Source organism: Remersonia thermophila, chromosome 1 (assembly GCF_042764415.1).
Source record: "Remersonia thermophila strain ATCC 22073 chromosome 1, whole genome shotgun sequence".
In the NCBI taxonomy this organism is placed as follows: domain Eukaryota; kingdom Fungi; phylum Ascomycota; class Sordariomycetes; order Sordariales; family Chaetomiaceae; genus Remersonia; species Remersonia thermophila.
This window is the reverse complement of record NC_092217.1, coordinates 1,210,385-1,228,939: the sequence shown is the minus strand read 5'-3', so window position 1 is coordinate 1,228,939 and position 18,555 is coordinate 1,210,385. Positions and strand designations below refer to the sequence as shown.

The following is an 18,555-nucleotide window of genomic DNA, read 5'->3' as shown; positions in this document are numbered from 1 at the left end:
ACTGAAATTGGTTTGATTGGAATAATGCCAACGACTCAAGAAATCACTTATGCAAACCGTGGTTGAATCAGAGACAGCCCCTCCCCTCCAAAAAACAAAAAAAGACTAAAAAATTGCTTTGTTGTTTACCACCATGACGTCGAGTTTTTCCGTGGCGCTGTGCTGCTAGTGAAGCCTTCTCTAAGGTGCCTATACATGATACATGTATCCAAAAACGAGATGATCCAAGCCATCAAGATAACATCAAACCAAGCGAAAGGAGCCAACATTGGCGGGAAAAAAAAAAAAAAAAAAACCAAAGCAACCCCCCAACTCCAGCCACCCAAAGGCGCCCTTCCCCCCCTTTAACCCCCCGGCCGCCGCCGCTCAGTCGCAGCAGCAGTCTTCCCGCTCGCTCCGGTAGTGATCCGCAATCAAAAAGGCCAGCTCGAGGGCCTGCTTCTCGTTGAGGCGGGGGTCGCAGAAGCTGGTGTAGTTGGTGGACAGGTCGTCCTCGGCCAGGCCTTCGCTGCCGCCGAGGCACTCGGTGACGGCGTCGCCCGTCAGCTCGAGGTGGACGCCGCCGAGGTAGCTGCCCTGCTCCTTGTGGATGCGCAGCGTCTGCTGCAGCTCGCTAAAGATGTCGCTGAACTGGCGCGTCTTGATGCCCGAGCCGACGGATTTGGTGTTGCCGTGCATGGGGTCGCACTGCCAGACGACCGTGTGGGCGTACTCGGAGTCCTCGACGGCGCGGATGTGGGCGGGCAGCAGCGACGCCACCTTGTCGGCGCCGTAGCGGGTGATGAGCGTCACCTTGCCCGGCTCGCGGGCCGGGTTGAGGGTGCGCAGCAGGCCCAGCAGGTCGCCGGGCGGGGTGGTGGGGCCGATCTTGACGCCCAGCGGGTTGGCGATGCCGCGAAAGTACTCGACGTGGGCGTGGTCGAGCTGGCGGGTGCGGTCGCCGATCCAGAGGAAGTGGGCCGACGTGTTGTACCACTCCTTGCGGGGGTGGGCGGGCGGGGAGCGAGGATCGTCAAGGAGGCGAGTCAGGGCCTCCTCGTACTCGAGCAGCAGGCCCTCGTGGCTGGTGAAGAGGTCGACCGTGTGGAACTTTTCGTTCTCGGCGCCGATGGTGTGCATAAAGTTGCGCATGTCCTTGAGAAAGCTCACGGCCTTTTCGTACTTGGCCTTGAGCTCGGGGTCGCGCACGTGGCCGAGGCCCCAGTCCAGGGGGCGGTTCAGGTCGGCGATGCCGTTGGAGATGGCGGCGCGGACGTAGTTGAGGGTGGCCGAAGAGTGGTGGTAGGCTCTGGTGGGATGGGGAAGAGAGGAGGGGGTGTGTCAGCCATGCGCGCGCGCGGTCCTCGCTCCCCTCGCGGGGCTTTCCCAACGTTTCGTCGGTCCGTCCTGGAAGCATGCTCACCTGACCATCCTGTCCGGGTCGAGCTCGCGCTCGTCGAGGGCGAAGCCGTTGAGGATGTCGCCGCGGAACGACGGCACCTGGCGGCCATCGACCGTCTCGTGCGGGCTCGACCGCGGCTTGGCGTACTGGCCGGCCAGGCGGCCGATGCGGACGACGCGCTTGTTGGCGCCCCAGAGCAGGACCAAGCTCATCTGCAGCAGCAGCTTGATCTTGGACTCGATGGCGTCCTGGCGGCAGTAGTCAAACAGCTCGGCGCAGTCGCCGCCCTGCAGCAGGAAGGCCTTGCCCTGGGCGACATCGCGGAGGTGCTGGCGCAGCTGGACAATCTCGCGCGGGTGCACGATGGGGGGCAGCTGGCGCAGGGTGGCCGTGGCCTTGGTCAGGGCCGCCTTGTCCGGGTACTCGGGGCACTGCTTGATGGGCTTGGAGCGCCACGAGTCCGGAGCCCAGTCGCGGGCCTGCCAGGGGTAGTTTCCGGTGCCTGAAATCGCCTCGCCCATCTTGACGACTTCGATTTTTGTCTGGAACATGGCGGGCTTCCTCGTGGCGGGCGGCGCCGGGAACGCAGGGCAGTTATAGGACGGACGACGACGGGCGAGACGGGGGTGACGGAGTCGGGATCCAGCAAGGCAGGGCCGGAACACGGTGAGCATACGGGGATGCACGCCGTAGATGCAGTGAGAGCAGCGGTGCAATGTCGGCCAGTTAATTGTTCACCCGGTCTTACGGCGAGAGAGTGGTTCAAGCTCAGACTCAGCCTGCTTCATGGTGGTGCGCAGAACGGGCGGGCTCCTTTGTGAGTCAAACCAAACCGCCTTGCATGTCGAGGCGGAGGGAACCTGGGCCAAAACGGCCCCAAAACGGCCTTGACTCTGTGTGACCCATGGGCCCGCGGATTGGCCAATGGCTTTGCTTACCCGCTCGGTGCCTTGCCCGCTTACTAAAAGGGGATCTTCCAGACCCCGCCCACGCCGGGCGTACGCAGTACGCAGTACATACTATACACAGTAGGCAGGTATACTGCGTAGTACGTACCTCCCCTAGCGCTCACCGAGCCCCACACCTCTCGAGCCCCACCTTTTTTTTCCTCTTCGGACCCTTTCCCACTTGCCTCAGAGGATTGGCCTGCCGCGGGGCAGCAGCCGCCGCCTTGCGCGCATCAGCGATCCCCATTGCATTTGCATTGCATCCCGTTGGGTCAGGTTCTCGTCGACTGCGCCCCCAGGCTCGACATCGAATCCCTCTTGACAATTCCCCCCCCCTGCAGAGTAATCCCAGGTACGACATGCGTCCTTGACCTGCATCTCCGAACCCCTCCCCCCCCGGCGCCGTCGACAGTCTGACGCTCCAGACCGCCGCGATGCTGACCACCTACCACGCATTCCTCCTTCCAGGTTCTCCCGCCTCGACAGCCCCCGCCCCGGCCGAGAACACCGAGCATTCTTTGGTGCAACGGAGCGCAGATCGCCATCAGCGGACAGAATACCACCTCAGCGCCTCTCCCTCCCCGCGGAACCCTCCAAGAAGAAAAAAGAAGAAGCAACATGGCTGCCGAAGATCGCCAACCCACCACCACCACCACCGCCGCCGCCGCCGACCTCGAGGATGAGGCTGCCGCTACCACGGCCAAGTCGGCCGAGGACCGCAAGGCTGCCGCCGCGCTGTCCAAGCTTGACGCCCGCGGGGACGACGACGAGGCTGCCACCAATGTCGACCAGGAGGCTGTCAAGAACGCCATGAGCGCTTTGAGCAGCGGCGGTGCTGCCGGCGCCGCCGCAGGTGGGGCGGCGAAGAAGGAGGTGAAGAATGTGAAGGTGGATGCGGCCGATGTGAAGCTGCTGGTGAGTACCTTTTTTTTCTTTCTTTCTCTGTTTCTTCATGACATGGAGCCGGTGTTCTGACGTTTCGTGCTCAAAAAAATCCCTAGGCCGACGAGCTCGAGCTCTCCAAGCCCAAGGCCACCGAGCTGCTCAAGGCGCACGACGGTGACGCCATCAAGGCCATCAAGGCTTACCTGCAACCTGCCTTTTAGATGCAACCGTCGGCCCTCAGGACGAGGAGGAAAAGGAGGAGGGTACACCCCTGTCTGGGGAGCCTCGTGCTTACTATGACGGAACCAAGGCACCAACCCGACATCCCCGCCGCCATGGGCCATGGTCCCGAGTGAGAAAGGACGAACGAAGCGGAAGCCTCCCGCTCAGAGATGAGACGCGGAGGATTCACGCTGCATCGAGGAGACGAAGGCTCGTTCATACCAACGAAGCCGGATGGCACCATACAACGTGATGTACCTACGACGAAAGAGGTGCTATTGGTTAGACAAAAAAAAAGGAAGCGAGAAGATACCCTCATTGACATCATTCGAACAACCTGCCATCATGACCTAAGCATGACAACACGCCGGGGGGGAACCAAGATCTTGTTCATCATCCTGGACGACAACAACAACCACAATGACCAACACTAAGACGCCCAGTAAGATACACCACATGATGGGATGATAGTCAGATGGTGAGACGATCATAAGCGTTCCCAGTAACGTCATGCAAAGAGATACAATATGGAGAGGTAGGTATATGCGCTAGTCAACCAAACAAAGCATCCACCAACAACAAGATGCCCAACAAAAGTCCGCTATTCCAACCGGAAAGCAAACTAACCACCCCCTCCCCCCCCCCCCCCCCCCTCCCCCCCTCTCTTAGAAAAAAAAAAAGAAAAAAAAAGGAAAAAAACTCCATGGTGGCGCTCGTCTTCGTTACACCCCTTGCTCCCCCTCCAACGTCGCCAACGGCACATACCCTTCGCCCTTCTTCCTCCTGTCGCCAAACACCTCCCTGACCGCATCCAAAACCCACCCCACCCCCCACCAGGACGCCCTCCTGGCCACCGCCTGGCCCGTCGCCTGGGCCTCGAGCTCGTCCATCCACGCCGGCCTCTTCCACAGCTTCAGGAACAGGCTGCTCGTCACCACGCTTACGCTGCTCGCCGCCATGGCCGCGCCCGCCATCATGGGGTGCATGTGCCACCCCAGGGGCAAGAAGAGGCCCATGGCGAAGGGCAGGCCCACCGCGTTGTAGACGCACGCCCAGAGGAGGTTGAGCTTGATGCGCCGGAAGATGCACCGGGCGAGGTCGAGCGCGGCGGCCACGTCCATGAGGTGGTTGGGGCGCATGAGGACCACGTCCGCCGCCTCCATGGCCACGTCGGTGCCCGAGCTCATGGCGATGCCCACGTTGGCGGTGGCGAGGGCGGGGGAGTCGTTGATGCCGTCGCCCACCATGGCCACCACGGCCCGGCGCCCCCGGCTGTTGCCGTCTTCCTGCATCTGGCGGATGATGGCCTGCTTCTGATCGGGCGACACGCCGGCGTACACGTCGTCGTGGTGGATGCCGACGGCCGAGGCCACGGCCAGGGCGGTGCTGCGCTGGTCGCCCGTCACCATGGCGGTGTGGACGCCCATGCGGTGCAGGGCCTGGATGGCCGCCGCCGCGCCCTCCTTGATGGTGTCGGAAAGGCAGAGGTGGCCGGCGTAGGCCGAGTTGATGGCGATGAAGATGTTGGTGGTGCCGGCGGCGGCGGATTTGGTGGCCGTGGCGGCGGTGGAGTGGGCCGCGTTGACCCGCTCCGAGGCCTCGATGGCCGAAGGCGGCACGGCGACGCCGTTTTGCTCGAGGAAGGCGACGTTGCCGACCAGCACCGTGTAGCGCACCCGCTCCGCCGAGGTGGCGGGCTCGACGCGGGCGCTGATGCCCTTGCCCACGGCGGCCGAGAAGTCGCCCACGCTGCCCTCCAGCGTGGCCTCGGGTGGGAGACCGACCTCGGCCTTGGCCGCGCCGAGGATGGCCTTGCCGATGGGATGCTCGCTGCCCATCTCGGCCAAGCCCACGATCGTCCACCACAGGCGGCGGCGCCAGTCGGTGTCCTGCCAGGGCGAGGCCAGGGTCGCCTTGGCGACGCTCATCTTGCCGTACGTCAGCGTGCCCGTCTTGTCCAGCACCACGTGCGTGATCTTGGTCGTCGCCTCGAGCGCTGCGCCGCCCTTGACCAGGATGCCGTTCTCGGCGCCGACGCCGGTGCCCACCATGACGGCGGTCGGGGTGGCCAGGCCGAGGGCGCACGGGCACGCAAAGACGATGACGGAGATGCACAGCTTGACGCACACCATGATCTTGCCGCCGCTGGTGTCCTCGAGAAAGATCTGGGGAGGGTGGGGGAGCACGTGGCTGAGGATCATCCACACCAGGAAGGTCAAAAGGCCGAGGCACAGGATCACCGGGACGAAGTACCCCGCCAAAAGATCCGCCAGGCGCTGGATCGGGGCGCGGTTCGTCTGGGCCTCCTGGACGAGCTTGACGATCTGGCTGAGCTGCGTGTCGCGGCCGGCGCGGGTGACGCGGAAGTCAACGCGGCCGTGGCCGTTGACGGTGCCGCCGATCAGGAAGCTGCCCTTGGTCTTTTGCACCGGCATGGCCTCGCCCGTCACCATGCTCTCGTCGACGTACGTCTCTCCTCGCACTAGCACGCCGTCGGCCGGGATCTTGTCTCCCGGGCGGATGATGACAATGTCTCCGACCTGGATGAGCTCCGTCGGGATGACCCGCTCCTCGGCTGCGTTGCCCTCCACCGCCTGCTTTTGCTCGTCCACGGCGGCGCCGCTCTCCCACCCCTCGGCCGCCTTCTCCGCCGCGATGGGATCGGCGTAGATGGTCGCCATCGACGGGGCAAGCGACATGAGCCGCGACAGCGCCTTCGATGTCTGGCCCTTGGCGCGGTTCTCGAGGAAGCGGCCGAGGGAGATGAAGCCGATGAGCATGGAGCTCGTGTCGAAGATGGTGCTCGGACGCGTGTGCGGCGGGAACAGGACGGAGACGCCCATGGCCATGAAGCTGAAGAAGAAGGCGCACGAGGTGCCCAGGACCACGAGCACGTCCATGGTCGGGGAGCCATGCTTCAGCGACTTCCAGGCCGACACGTAGAAGCGCTTTCCGATGCCAAACTGGACCGGGATCGTAAGGGCCAAGCAGATCACGTCGCCGACGTACAGGCCGGGGATGAGTCGGATCGCGCCGAAGTCGAGCGCCGGGAAGCACATGGGGATGAGCATGCTGATGACAAAGACGGGCACGGCAAAGGCGGCCGTAATTTGGAAGGCCCGCCGCCACTCGTTGATCTCGCGCGTCTTGGCCAGGGACTCGATCTGGGCCGTGTTGTCGTCGCCGTCGGCCACAAGAGCGTTGACACCCTCGGCCTCGACGGCCTCGACGATGCCTCGCAGCCCTGTGACGTGAGGCAAGTGCACCACGGTGAGCCGCGACGTGCTGAGCGAGAGCCTGGCGCTCTTGACGCCCGGGAGCGAGGTCAGCATGTCCTCGAGCTTCTTCGCGCCGGCGGCGTCGAGCACTCCGTAGATCTTGAACTGCGCTGTCGAAGTGCCTGTGGCGTGATCGAGAGAGTCAAACACCGTGGACAGAACCTTGGCATCGAAGCCCCGGTCCTCGATGATCTCGGCGATCTTCTCGGCCGAGAGCTTTGCTGGATCGTGGGTGATGACGGCCCGCTCCGCCAGCAGGCTGATGTTGAAGCGGAGAACTCCGTCGACGTTCTTGAATCCTTGTTCCACGGCCGAGGTGCAAGCGCCGCATGTCATGCCGTCGATGGCTACGGTGGTCGTCGCGGTCGAGGCGGCCTTGGCTTTGTCCGTCGCGAAGCCAGGCTCCGCAGCCTTCTCGCTGCTCTCGATCACCTCGGCGTCGAACCCCCTGTCCTCGATGATCTCGCAGATGGCCGCAGCGGTCAAGAGCGCGGGGTCGTGCTCGATGACGGCGCGCTCCGACAGCAGCGATATGCTAAAATGCTTCACCCCCGCCACGTCCTTGAACCCGCCCTCGACCGCCGAGGTGCATGCGCCGCATGTCATACCCTGGATCCCCACCGTGGTCACCATCGTCCGGGGGCCGTCGTCGGTGGGGAAGGAGCCGAAGGATTTCCGGGGCGCCACGGGCGAGGGCAGGTCTGTTGACAAGACTTCGGCATCGAACCCGCGATCCTCGATGATTTCTCGTATCCTGTCGGCGGATATCCGCTGGGGGTCGTGCATGACCACGGCGCGCTCCATGACCAAGCTGACGGACACGCTGCCGACGCCATCGACGCCCTTGAAGCCTGCTTCAACGGCCGAGGTGCATGCGCCGCAACTGCGAGACAGAAAGAGAGCCAGAGAGTCAGAGGACAAACCGTACGGTGCGCGACAGGAGTCCCCTCGAGCGACTTACGTCATTCCCTCCACCTTGAGCGTCGTGGTCGCCATGTGCGCGGTCGGCGCGGCGAGCGATGCTTTGTCCCGCGGCGAGACTGAGATGCTTGGAGGAGCCATCTTGGGTTTTCTTTCCCCCAACGAAACTCTACCGATGCTTTGCTTCCCCTATCCGGCGTTCTTGGACCCTGGCGCGAACCCCAGCACAGCGGGCGCACGAGAGCAGGGCGGAACACTCGACTTGGCTCGGTCGTGGTAAAGCTGTTGCTATAACATTGGGCGAAGCGTGTCTGTTTGTGTGTTTTAAGAGCAACGGTCGAAGAGAAAAAAAGAAGAGAAGAAGCCACCTCCCAGCGATGGCGGTCAGTCCTGCTGTGTACACGTACGTGGGCAACAGGACAATTTGGGGTTAAGGGAAAACGCCTAGAGGCACTAGCGCAATTGCAAAAGAAGGGAAGCCGGGCCAGCTTGATTTCTGGGGACGATGCGAAACACAAGACCTTGGCACGCGGGAGCCACTCAACTACTACATAGGTTTGTCATCAGCCCCTTTCGGCAAGCGGATGACCCGGAGGCGTCGTGTCCACCGTAGGTGCTGAAGACCCCCGTGGACCAGAGAACCTGAAAGTGGATTGGCTTACACCGTGCGTGTACGGTGGTCTCACTTGATTCAAGCGACCTACCGCTTACACTTCTGCCACACGATAACTAACCTAGCCACGGCTCTCGCAACTCCCGTGGGTTGTCCTCTTTGCGCCAGGCGCCTTGGGAAAAAAAGGGGGGGGGGAGTTTACGGTTTTCATGTTGAGCTTGTTTTTTTTTTCTCTTTTCTTTCTTTCAACCCCCTCCCGTATGTAGGTATCTCTCTTGGTAGGCGTGATCCTCCTGCAGTGTTTTAACCCGCCCATTAGCGCTCTCTCACTGCCGAAGTGCCCTCTGCTAGCAATCTATTTCGGAAGATCCCAATCGCCGTGTGCCCGCCCGGAGTGTGGAGGGTTGCACGAATTCAATAGTGACTTCGCTGCGTGTCCTTCCGTCTTGGCCAGTCGCCTTCTCGCAGCAATAATGACGCACAATCTGGGTGTTCTCCCAAATGGAGACGGCTGCGACTTCATGAACGACTCCACGACCAGCCCGGAATCCATGTCGGCCCAGAGGGGTCCTGGGTCATTTCAGAGTCTGTGCGACATTCGAGCGTCGTTTCTCTTCGGCACCCCCGGCCACGAAACATGGCGGCCGCTGTCGAGGACCTGTAGCCGGCCAAAAATTGAAGCGACCCCAAACGTTTCTGAATCATTTCCGTCTTGGGAGACATCAGATGAAATCATCAATGCGATGGCAATGTATGTGGGCGTCTTTGACTGCGGGGCGGAGGGGCGCAGCCCGAACCTGAACGGATTTAGAAGCCTTCTTCCCGTGACTCCCCAGCCACGGGGCAAACTACTGCGTACAGTTTCTAGCCGATGAGCCGCACTGTATGTACAATACCGTATCTTACCTACTTACGTACAAGTATCCCTTGCGTGCAAGCCAAGGTGCTTGGCCTGCTGGAATGTCTACCGCAACCAATCCGACGCGTCCTTGTCGTTTGGGCTTCAGCCTTGCCCCAGCTTCCAAAGCTCCCGCCTCTTGTCTCTTGCCCCACCACTCCACGCAAGGCTGCACCTAGCAATCCAGAACATCACCCAACATAGGTACGCTCTACAACTAGACGGTCGAGCTCGACGACGGGAGTAAGGCACAGAACTCCAGTGCGCCGACCCTCTTCCATAGACAACCCGATAAGCCCTGCAAAGATGGAAGAGATTAAAGCTCTAAATGCTCTCGAGGTGCGTCCAACAACCAACCCCCCCCCTTATGGCTTGCCCCGCCGTTGTTGAGCTCCGCTCTAGCGCTCCGACTCTGGGAACATTCGATCTCTAATACCTCCCTCAGCCGTTTCTGGCCCTCACCAAGTCGGCTACCTCGCCTCGGGCCGCCGCTGACCTAGTCACCCGCGCGACCTCGGCCCCCAATACCTACATCTTCACCGAGCTTCTCCAGGCGCCCCAGATCCAGGCTCTCGCCTCGTCCGAGTTCGCCCCGTACCTGACCCTCCTCGAGATCTTCAGCCATGGCACCTACTCGACCTACACCTCGACGTCCGGCCTCCCCGAGCTCAACGACGCCCAGCGCCTCAAGCTCCGCCAGCTCTCCCTGTTAACCCTGGCCAAGACCTCGAGCGACAACGCCGCCCCGGCCCTGGACTACGCCTCCCTCCAAACCGCCCTCGACCTACCCACCCCCCAGGCCCTCGAGGAGCTGGTCATCGGCGCCGTCTATGCGGGCCTGCTCAAGGCGCAGCTCGATCCCAAGGCGTCGCGCGTGCGCGTTAACAGCGTCGCCCCGCTGCGGGACGTGGCTCCCCACGCCATCGGCAGCCTCCTCTCGAGCCTGCAGGCCTGGGCGGGGCGCTGCGAGGCCACGCTGGCGTCGCTCTCGTGCCAGATGACGCAGCTCCGCGCCGATGCCGACCGTCGCGCCGCCCGCGCGGCGGCAAGAGCGCAGGAGACGCACAGGCTGATGGAGGAGGAGAAGAAGGGTGGGAAGCCCCTTGCGAATCACGGCAAGACCGTCGTTGCTGCCGGTGCTGCTGCTCGTGACAAGGCCGCCGGCGCGGCCGCATGCTCGAGCGCCTCCCTCTCCACCACCACCACCACCACCACCATTACTACTACCACCACCAACCCGAACGAGATAAGCAGCATGCTGATGGTTGGCGTCGGCAGCAGTTCCCTCGTCGCACCACCACCCGTCGGTGATATTAACCGCGACAGCATCGCCGACGCAGGGCCCTCCACAGGGGCGGCGGACCTCCAAGTAAAGCACCCAGGAACCACGACCGTCGACGGAGAGGACATGGACATGGACGTAGACCCGGATGGGGTGGGGGATCGAGCAACCGACGGGACGCAGCCGCGGTCAAATAAACGCAAGCTGGATCCTTAGGCGGCGGGGTTACGAGGGTTGTTTGCTTGGGCCTGTGACAAACGCCTGTGGGAGGATGTTTCATGCTGCGTACGGATGTAGAGCAGAGGGGGAGAACGGATGCTCGGGACATACCGCATGGCATGGATACATAGCATAGAGAGCCGCGGGGTGAATCATGAGTTTGATGATGAATGACACATTGCCCACCAGTTTCCTTGTATCGCTTCCAGTGCGAGTGGTGACTAACGTACCTCGACATCATCAAGGCGGGTGAGACGCACGGAGGCAAAATCACTCTCCTAAGTCACACCACCTTTCGCAACAGAAAAGCGCAAAGCTGCTGGGCATTGAGTATCACAATTGTACATACATACAAAAGAAAAAGGAGAAGGGGGATAAACAGGAAAACCACAAGATAAACCATGCTATCCGCAAAACAGGCCCTGTAGGCTAAGGCACCTATAAGGTACCTAGGTAAAGTATGTGTCCTGGGACTGGTTCCCTCAACATACTTTGCAAGCTCAACAGAATCGACCTGGTTTCTCGGGCTGCTACAACCCCCTATCCACAACAAAAAAAAAATAAAAAAATTAGAGCTTGGAGTTGCCCACCAACTGACCGAGAAGAAGAAACGCAATGAGAAATCCAGCCTGCCGTTACCTCAAACACCCAACGCGCCCTGCCCCTCTATCCTATTCCCTGCCCGTAGAAATACCCGATGCGAAGCCCCTCAGCCACCCTCGCGAGTTGGCAAAGAAAAGAAAAAAGTTATGACAATTGCCTTTCTCTTGGTCGTGACGGTCGTGATTAATTATCCCTTTTTCAGTCGCTTGATGCTCTCCTCCTGACGTGCTTTTTGATCCTCGCTGAACATTGATAAGTCTGGAGGAACCGATCCCACCGATGACAACCCCGGAAGAGCAACGCCCGCTGACCAACGGTCATCGGGCCAAGGAAGAACGCCGCATGGCCCAGAATCACCAGGCCGGGCGGCTTTCCCACCCCATCAGAGCCGTTTTCCGGGCACAAGGATAAAAAGCACGCAGAGAGCAGCGTCGACAAGGACCGTCACGGCCAGGACCACGAACGCGCGGCGGATAAGGAGCTTGCGCACATAGGGTTCGCGGACGCGAAGAAAGTTGAAGGGCGTGTACTCGCTCAACCCGACAAGGGCGAGGACCGGGTCGAGGCAGTACTGGTAGGACGCAAGACAGTAGACGCCAACCGTGAAGGGGAGAATGAGCTGCAAACCAGGTTAGATGGTGCTTTCGGGGGGGAAAGATCAAGGGGAGAACGGTGGGAAACATACCCAAAGCCTGGTCATCCTGTCCTCGTTGAGGAAAATCAAGACAAACGCGGCCCAAAACCCGCCAAACATGGCCACCAGCCCCACGATGAGGCGGAGCACCATCGTGGGCGGGATGAGGTTCCCAAACGCCTTCATCCGCAGGAACCCAGGGAAGGCGTCGCGCTCCATGGCCTGAAAGACGTAGTCCTTAGCCACGTCAAACACCTCCGGATCGTCGCGGCCAAGCTCCTCGATCGCCGTCGTTACGTCTTGGGTGATGGACCCCGGCAGCGTGATCTCGCGCTCGGCGCCCGGAAGAAGGAAGGTGTACAGAATCTTCTCGGCCGAAGCCCGGATGTCCTGGCGCGCGACCGTGTGGGGAGGAGAGATGGAATCGGCGTTGGCGCCGCGCGGGGTGCCGAGGTTCGGGGTGCGGCGGCCGGACGAGCTGACAAGCTCGCCCCGGTCCTCGCGCAAAAAGGCCGACATCTGGGCGTCCTGGTCTCGTTCCTTTTCGGTCTGGTACATCGACGGGCCGGCCACGGGGTGAGTCATGTCGCCCAGGGCTTCGAGGATGCCGGACGAATGCCTCGAGCTGCGCTCGGCGTCGGGGGTGCCAATGAGGACGGACCGCCGAAGCTCGCGGACGTAGTGCCGGCAGAGGGACATGTGCTGGGCAACATCGAGCCTAGATTGGGTTAGCCATGCGCACGGGACGGAGCTCGAGCTCGGAGACTGACCAGAAATCAAGGTAGTCGACCGATCGTTGCTGGTCGCGCATGTAAATGTAGAAGGAAAACAGGTCGACGGGCGGCAGCGTTCGCCGGCTGAGAACCTCGAAGAGCGTCGGCAGGCGATTGCGAGTGTAGTCGGGCTGGGGTGTCGGGCTCGACGTTGGCGGCGTCGCCACCCTCGGTGCTGAGGCGGCCATGTTTGACGGTGGATTGGAGAAGATAACCCAAGCTTCAATGGAGAAAAGTCGATGGAAAATTCAGCGATTGAATATCGATGGCTGGTAGGGAATGACTGTTGAATGTCCCCGGAGCAGCCGGAGCAGCCGGAGCAGCGATCGGCGTATTCGGTCGGTCAATGAACCGCGGTCGGTATCACGGAGAGGCTGTGAAACGATCGGTGTCGCTTCTGGGAGGCTGGCGGTGTGTTGTTGTCGAAGGAAGGGAATGTCGATGGGCGCGCAGCGCACAAAAAAAAAAAAGAACGTTATCTCGGAAAGGCTGGCGGTTATTGAAGTCTTGGTGGTGGTCAGCTTGGAGGAGCTTGATTGAACCCGGGTCAAAGGTGAGAAAGATCCCCGGCGAGAGAGCGCGGTCGCTCCCCCCTGCTGCGAGACAAACGTGTGATGAGCAACCAAGCAGCGGGTGGGTCTGGAGGTTTCCCCGAAATTGGATCGGGTCACTGCCTGGCTGCTTGAGCGTTTGCATGACGCGCCAAATTAGGACAGTTGCCGAGGTGGGGGTTGACAGTTGGCTGCCAGTGCTTGCCCCGCCACAGGCTCACCAGCCACAGCCCGCCCTCCAAAAGGCAGGCCAAGCCCACACCGCCATACCGCTTTAGGGCAGTTACGCGAGGCTTGCAAGCCCAGGCCCGCACTTTCGCAGAAATCGCGGAAAAACCAAGCAAAATTGCTGGGAGGAGGTTGACAAACCCCAGAGCAAATCCGACGACTCCCTCGACAACCACTCAGCCGACTCCGAGTGTACGAGATCCAGACGTCGCCAAAGTACGTACTTGCGCCCTTCCGTCTTTCGAATTCGATCCATCTCGAACCCTTCACGGCCTACTGTCCGATCCAACGGCTTCGAGAACAACGCCGGCTAACGGAGCTCATCAGAATGTCGTCCACCAAGAAGTCCGGGAAGGCCCAGCGCTCGGCCATTGCCGACGTTGTGGCCCGCGAGTACACCATCCACCTGCACAAGCGCGTATGTTTTCCGGAGGAGCAGCTGGCGGGGAGGAGAAGGACGCTGGAATGCTGATTCGGGTTGGCAGCTGCACGGTGTTACCTTCAAGAAGAGGGCGCCGCGCGCGATCAAGGAGATCAAGGCGTTCGCTACCAAGGCCATGGTATGTTCGACTGCACGCACGCACGCACGCACACACACACACGCACGCTCCCTCCCCCTCCGAGCCCGACGGACGCCGACCGACGAAAGGCCACGGAACCTTCTCAGATGACCAAGAGCGCTCTGGAGACATTGAGGATCTTGAGATGAGGTACTAACGCTGGACGTTCGCAGGGCACGACCGACGTCCGCCTCGACCCCCAGCTGAACAAGAAGGTCTGGGAGCAGGGTGTCAAGGGCGTCCCTTACAGGCTCCGCATCCGCATCTCGCGGAGGCGTAACGACGAGGAGGGTGCCAAGGAGAAGCTGTACAGCTACGTTCAGGCCGTCAACGTCAAGAACCCCAAGGGCCTGCACACCGTCGTTGTTGAGGAGTAAAGGGTGCGGATGGAAAAACAAACTTGGGTCGTGGAGTCGATACGGGCCGTGGTTCGGGTTCAGGGCGGCATTGGGCTTTATACCGGAGTTACGCATGGCATCTAGCTTCCAACTACGAATACAGGGGTTCGTAAAGGCAACGGCACCTTTTTTCGGCATTCCTCGGCCCGTCGTCCCTCGAACGCGAAGCAATCACGGCGCAGGCAGTGCTGAGGGCTAGTTGATCGGTGGGAAAGCTAGCAAAAGTGAAGACAACGCTGGGATTCTCTCTCTCGGTGTGCGGTGCGCTCGTGGACACGCAAGCAGCATGTCCATTGGGAGGGGAGCCAATGCTCGAAATGTACATCGACCCTGCACCACTAGTACATAAGGAAGGGGATATCCATGACAACCAAATCCATCCGCCCCGGCAATGCAAATCCCAACCAGGCACAGTTACTCCGGAAACAAACTCCATGCCCCGTGACACCCAGGAAAAAAAATTCATCCGTGAAGTCCAGACATCCCAACACACATCATCCGTGCCCACTCAATTCGCTCACTCGCTCACACAGACACGCATGCCGTTCAGTCGTCCTCGATGTCCTTGTGACGGTCCAGAACCTTGGTCTTAAACAGCGCAGGGTCCTTGTCCCACAGCTCGGCGGCTTCGCCGTTTAACGGAGATGAGCTGAAATAGCGTTAGCCCAAGCCCGACAACGTAGGGAGAGCAAGAAGCAACAGGAGGACGTACTTGTTCGGCTCGCCCAACAGCGACTGCAAACTCAGCAGGACCGTCTGAGTATTGTACGCGGCGGTCCACTTGTCCTTGAGAATATCAAGGCAGATGCGGCCCGAGAAGTCGACATTCGGGTGGTAGATTGGGGTGCGGAAGAGCACGGTCGGCGGGGCATACGGGTAGTTGGATGGGAACTCGAAGCTGAGCTTAAAGGTGAGGCCCGCATACGGGGTGTCGACGGGACCCTCGATGGTCGCACGCCACGAGAGAAGGTTGCCGTCGGCGGAAGGGAACGCAGACACGCCCGGCGCAGGGGACGTCATGAGCTGCATAAGCTCAGTCTGCAGCCTGTGGTGTTGGGAGGGGGACGTAGTTAGCTCTCATTGCACGGCTCCATTGGCATTGTGTGAGGCCCATCGAGCCCAGAAACTCACCTCTTGACAGCATTCTGGCCCGGTTCGACGGGTTTCCGGGTCCCGCCCAGCTTGTTGTTGTTGGATTGCAGGCTTCCGGAAGCGGTGCCTTGGCTGCCCTCAGCGAAAGACATGGTGTGGGTGGGCTGTACGTTGATCGTGGTTGACCGCGGGCGCAAGGAGCAAAATGGAGTCGAGACGCAATCAAGAGAATGTCTAAAAGCAAGATGCTTTTTGACGGATACTGATTCAGGAAGAAGCGAGGTCAATATCAATTCCAAGACCTTTTAGGTTTCGACAAAGACTTGAGAGAAGAGATTGTGGGTTGCCGGCGGAAAGATGACTGACTCACGTACCTGGAACAAAAGTCCGCACCCTAAGTTGGTCGGTTCTTTCTACGTATGCAGTAATGAAACCGATGCCTTTTGTGAGACACTCTCTGGCAAGAGGAGCAGATAGGTAACCGAACGTAGACTTTGGCTCTGGAAAGAAGATTCGGGCGGCGATTGTTTACAGCAACACCCAACTTGGGCGGCCCCACACGGTCACTGGGTGACAGCTGGAGCCCCTCCTGGAGGTAGAAGGCGCCGAGCCAGCCAATAAGCGTCGAGGTTGCCTGCTGCCTGTTGCGTCTTTGTTTGTGCCCCTGGCGCAGCGCCAAAACCTCGGATTTTCGCGCGGAGCCGGAGGCGATTGGGAAATTGGAACGCGGTTTAAACGCGTCTCACCCACCACTCGCGTCAGTCCATCATGGCAAACGCTTGGTTCTTTCGCATGCACCCATTGTTCTGGCTGCAAGGCTGCAACGAATTGGTCTCTTCATAGCCGTAAAGGCAATTCTTTTTTTTTTTTTTTGGCCAATTTATTTTGGCCGTTTTTTGGTTCTTTCTCAACTACTATAACCACAAAGGACCAAGTCCAATTCGCTGCCACACTCGGGCTGGATCATCGCCCTGGACAACCTCGTCGATGTGTTTACTTTGCGCCCCACGTCTTCGCCATCCCTGTTGAAGCTAGCGACGGCGCAGGACGCCTCAGAGCCCTGGAAAGATGCAACAATCGCAACTTGATCCTCTGCCTAAAGATCTCCCCTTTCGAATAATCTCCAACACCATCGGGAGAGGCGCATATGCATCGTGAGAAGCCCCGAGCCGTCCCGGTCACCCTCATCCCATCGGGCCGCATATAAGTCGTCAAGCAAAACGCCCCACACTGACACATCTCCAGCATTAAGAAGGCCATTCCCTTGCACGAGTCGTCCCCTGTCTTTGCTGTCAAGCTCATCCACAAGAACTATGCCGTGCGACAGGGACGCATATCGGCAAAGCAGATCGCCATGGAGGTCTCGCTCCACGCCCACGTAGGCCAGCACCCACATATCATCGAGTGGTTTGCCACGGGCGAGGACGACGTCTGGCGATGGATTGCCATGGAGTTCGCCGAGGGCGGCGACCTCTTCGACAAGATTGAGGCCGACGTCGGCGTCCAGGAGGACATCGCCCATCTCTACTTCTTGCAGCTGATCGCCGGCGTCAGCTTCATGCACTCCAAAGGCGTCGCCCACCGCGACCTCAAGCCCGAGAACATCCTGCTCTCCGAGAGCGGCAATCTCAAGATCGCCGACTTTGGCATGGCCACCATGTTCGAGTACAAAGGCGCCCGCAAGCAGAGCAGCACCATGTGCGGCAGCCCGCCCTACATCGCCCCGGAGGTGCTGCGGTGCGCACGCCAGGATAGGAAACCGTCCGAGGTGTCCAAGTACTCGGCAGATCTCGTCGACATCTGGTCGTGTGGCGTCATCCTGTTCGTGCTCCTGGTCGGCAACACCCCCTGGGACGAGCCCACCGAAGGCAGCTGGGAGTTCCAGGAATACGTCCGCACCAACGGCCGAAGCACCGACTCGCTCTGGTCCCGCATTCCTCCGGATGCCCTGTCGCTTCTCCGGGGCATGATGAATATCGAAGCCAGCAAGCGCTTCACCTTTGCCCAGATCCGCCAACACCCCTGGTACACGCGCCGCAACCCCCTCCTCACCAACGACGGCAAGGTTTCCGACCCCATCGCCCTCGCCACCAAGATGCTCGAGAACCTGCGCATCGACCTCAACGCCGCAGCGCCCATCGCGTCCCCCCAGCGCCAGTCCCAGCCCGATGCTATGGACCTCGACCCCCAATTCCAACCGGACTTCGCCGCCCGCCTCTCGGCCACCCAGCCCGAAGCGCCGATCAGCGATGCCCTCTTCGACTGGGAGCACCCCGTGCGACGCAACGTGCAAGACATCGACAGCCTCGGGGCGTCCTTCTCTGGCGTCTCGGCGACGCAGCCCGTTGCGCGCTCCCCCGCCCGGGCCGGCCACCCGGGGCATGGGTTCTCAGCCGCGGCGCTCGAGGCGCTTGCGGACGACCCCACGATGAGCCAGTTCTCGCAGACCCCCGGCGTGCCGCTCTCTCTGACGCAGCATGCCCGCCAGTTCCGCGACATCGTCCCGGGCTACTCGCTCACGCGCTTCTTCTCGCGCGTGCCGCCGGCGCTGCTGGTGCAGATGCTCAGCGACGCGCTGCACCAGCTCAACGTGCCGCTGCCCGTGGCGAGGCCCGGCCCGGCCGGCGCGGGCGCCAGCGGCGTCGACGGGGAGGGCGCCGGCGCGGGGGAGCACATCGCTACGCTGAAGGTTCGCGCGCTGGATGGGAGGAGGCAGGCGCTCCACGGCGAGGTGCTGGTGGGGAGGTATCCCGTGCCGGAGCTGAGCGACGTGTTGGAGGTGAGGTTTGTCAAGGTGAAGGGGGATCCGTTGGAGTGGAGAAGGTTTTTCAAAAAGGTTGCGTTGCTGTGTAGGGATGCTGTGTATAGTCCGGATAGTGGAGGGGATGGCGTTTCGGCGGCATAGGATGCCGCGAGGGACATACGAGGCGATGGAAGAGAGACGAAGGCGAATGATGATGGCGGTGAACGAATGATCTGATGTTTGTGGTCTTTTTTTATTTTCCTGTCTTTCCCTTTTTTTCCACGAGCTCAGAAGGGATGCGATGTGTGGCTGGGACCACGGGTCATG

At 60.8% G+C, this 18,555-nt stretch overlaps 8 protein-coding genes across 8 annotated transcripts; 4 read left to right on the top strand and 4 right to left on the bottom strand.

The window, feature by feature from the left end:
• Window positions 1-366: 366 nt before the first annotated feature.
• VTJ83DRAFT_358 (uncharacterized protein) lies at window positions 367-1,932 on the bottom strand (the record flags this gene model as incomplete). The annotated part of the gene is made up of 2 exons (XM_071009973.1): window positions 367-1,288; window positions 1,403-1,932. The coding sequence occupies 2 exons, from the start codon at window positions 1,930-1,932 to the stop codon at window positions 367-369; spliced, it is 1,452 nt and encodes a 483-aa protein (XP_070869711.1).
• Window positions 1,933-2,946: 1,014 nt separating this feature from the next.
• Window positions 2,947-3,434, top strand: VTJ83DRAFT_357 (uncharacterized protein; the record flags this gene model as incomplete). Its single annotated transcript, XM_071009962.1, has 2 exons — window positions 2,947-3,243; window positions 3,330-3,434. 2 exons carry the CDS (start codon window positions 2,947-2,949, stop codon window positions 3,432-3,434), a joined length of 402 nt encoding a protein of 133 aa, XP_070869710.1.
• A 723-nt stretch (window positions 3,435-4,157) lies between these two features.
• On the bottom strand, window positions 4,158-7,775 carry VTJ83DRAFT_356 (uncharacterized protein; the record flags this gene model as incomplete). The annotated part of the gene is made up of 2 exons (XM_071009951.1): window positions 4,158-7,596; window positions 7,675-7,775. 2 exons carry the CDS (start codon window positions 7,773-7,775, stop codon window positions 4,158-4,160), a joined length of 3,540 nt encoding a protein of 1,179 aa, XP_070869709.1.
• A 1,676-nt stretch (window positions 7,776-9,451) lies between these two features.
• Window positions 9,452-10,518, top strand: VTJ83DRAFT_355 (uncharacterized protein; the record flags this gene model as incomplete). The annotated part of the gene is made up of 3 exons (XM_071009940.1): window positions 9,452-9,484; window positions 9,591-10,236; window positions 10,424-10,518. The coding sequence occupies 3 exons, from the start codon at window positions 9,452-9,454 to the stop codon at window positions 10,516-10,518; spliced, it is 774 nt and encodes a 257-aa protein (XP_070869708.1).
• Window positions 10,519-11,631: 1,113 nt separating this feature from the next.
• Window positions 11,632-12,844, bottom strand: VTJ83DRAFT_354 (uncharacterized protein; the record flags this gene model as incomplete). The annotated part of the gene is made up of 3 exons (XM_071009929.1): window positions 11,632-11,868; window positions 11,935-12,601; window positions 12,654-12,844. 3 exons carry the CDS (start codon window positions 12,842-12,844, stop codon window positions 11,632-11,634), a joined length of 1,095 nt encoding a protein of 364 aa, XP_070869707.1.
• A 919-nt stretch (window positions 12,845-13,763) lies between these two features.
• Window positions 13,764-14,372, top strand: VTJ83DRAFT_353 (60S ribosomal protein eL31; the record flags this gene model as incomplete). The annotated part of the gene is made up of 3 exons (XM_071009918.1): window positions 13,764-13,853; window positions 13,921-13,995; window positions 14,169-14,372. 3 exons carry the CDS (start codon window positions 13,764-13,766, stop codon window positions 14,370-14,372), a joined length of 369 nt encoding a protein of 122 aa, XP_070869706.1.
• Window positions 14,373-14,939: 567 nt separating this feature from the next.
• On the bottom strand, window positions 14,940-15,637 carry VTJ83DRAFT_352 (uncharacterized protein; the record flags this gene model as incomplete). The annotated part of the gene is made up of 3 exons (XM_071009907.1): window positions 14,940-15,042; window positions 15,106-15,438; window positions 15,525-15,637. The coding sequence occupies 3 exons, from the start codon at window positions 15,635-15,637 to the stop codon at window positions 14,940-14,942; spliced, it is 549 nt and encodes a 182-aa protein (XP_070869705.1).
• A 916-nt stretch (window positions 15,638-16,553) lies between these two features.
• On the top strand, window positions 16,554-18,390 carry VTJ83DRAFT_351 (uncharacterized protein; the record flags this gene model as incomplete). The annotated part of the gene is made up of 2 exons (XM_071009896.1): window positions 16,554-16,639; window positions 16,731-18,390. 2 exons carry the CDS (start codon window positions 16,554-16,556, stop codon window positions 18,388-18,390), a joined length of 1,746 nt encoding a protein of 581 aa, XP_070869704.1.
• Between the last annotated feature and the right edge of the window lie 165 nt (window positions 18,391-18,555).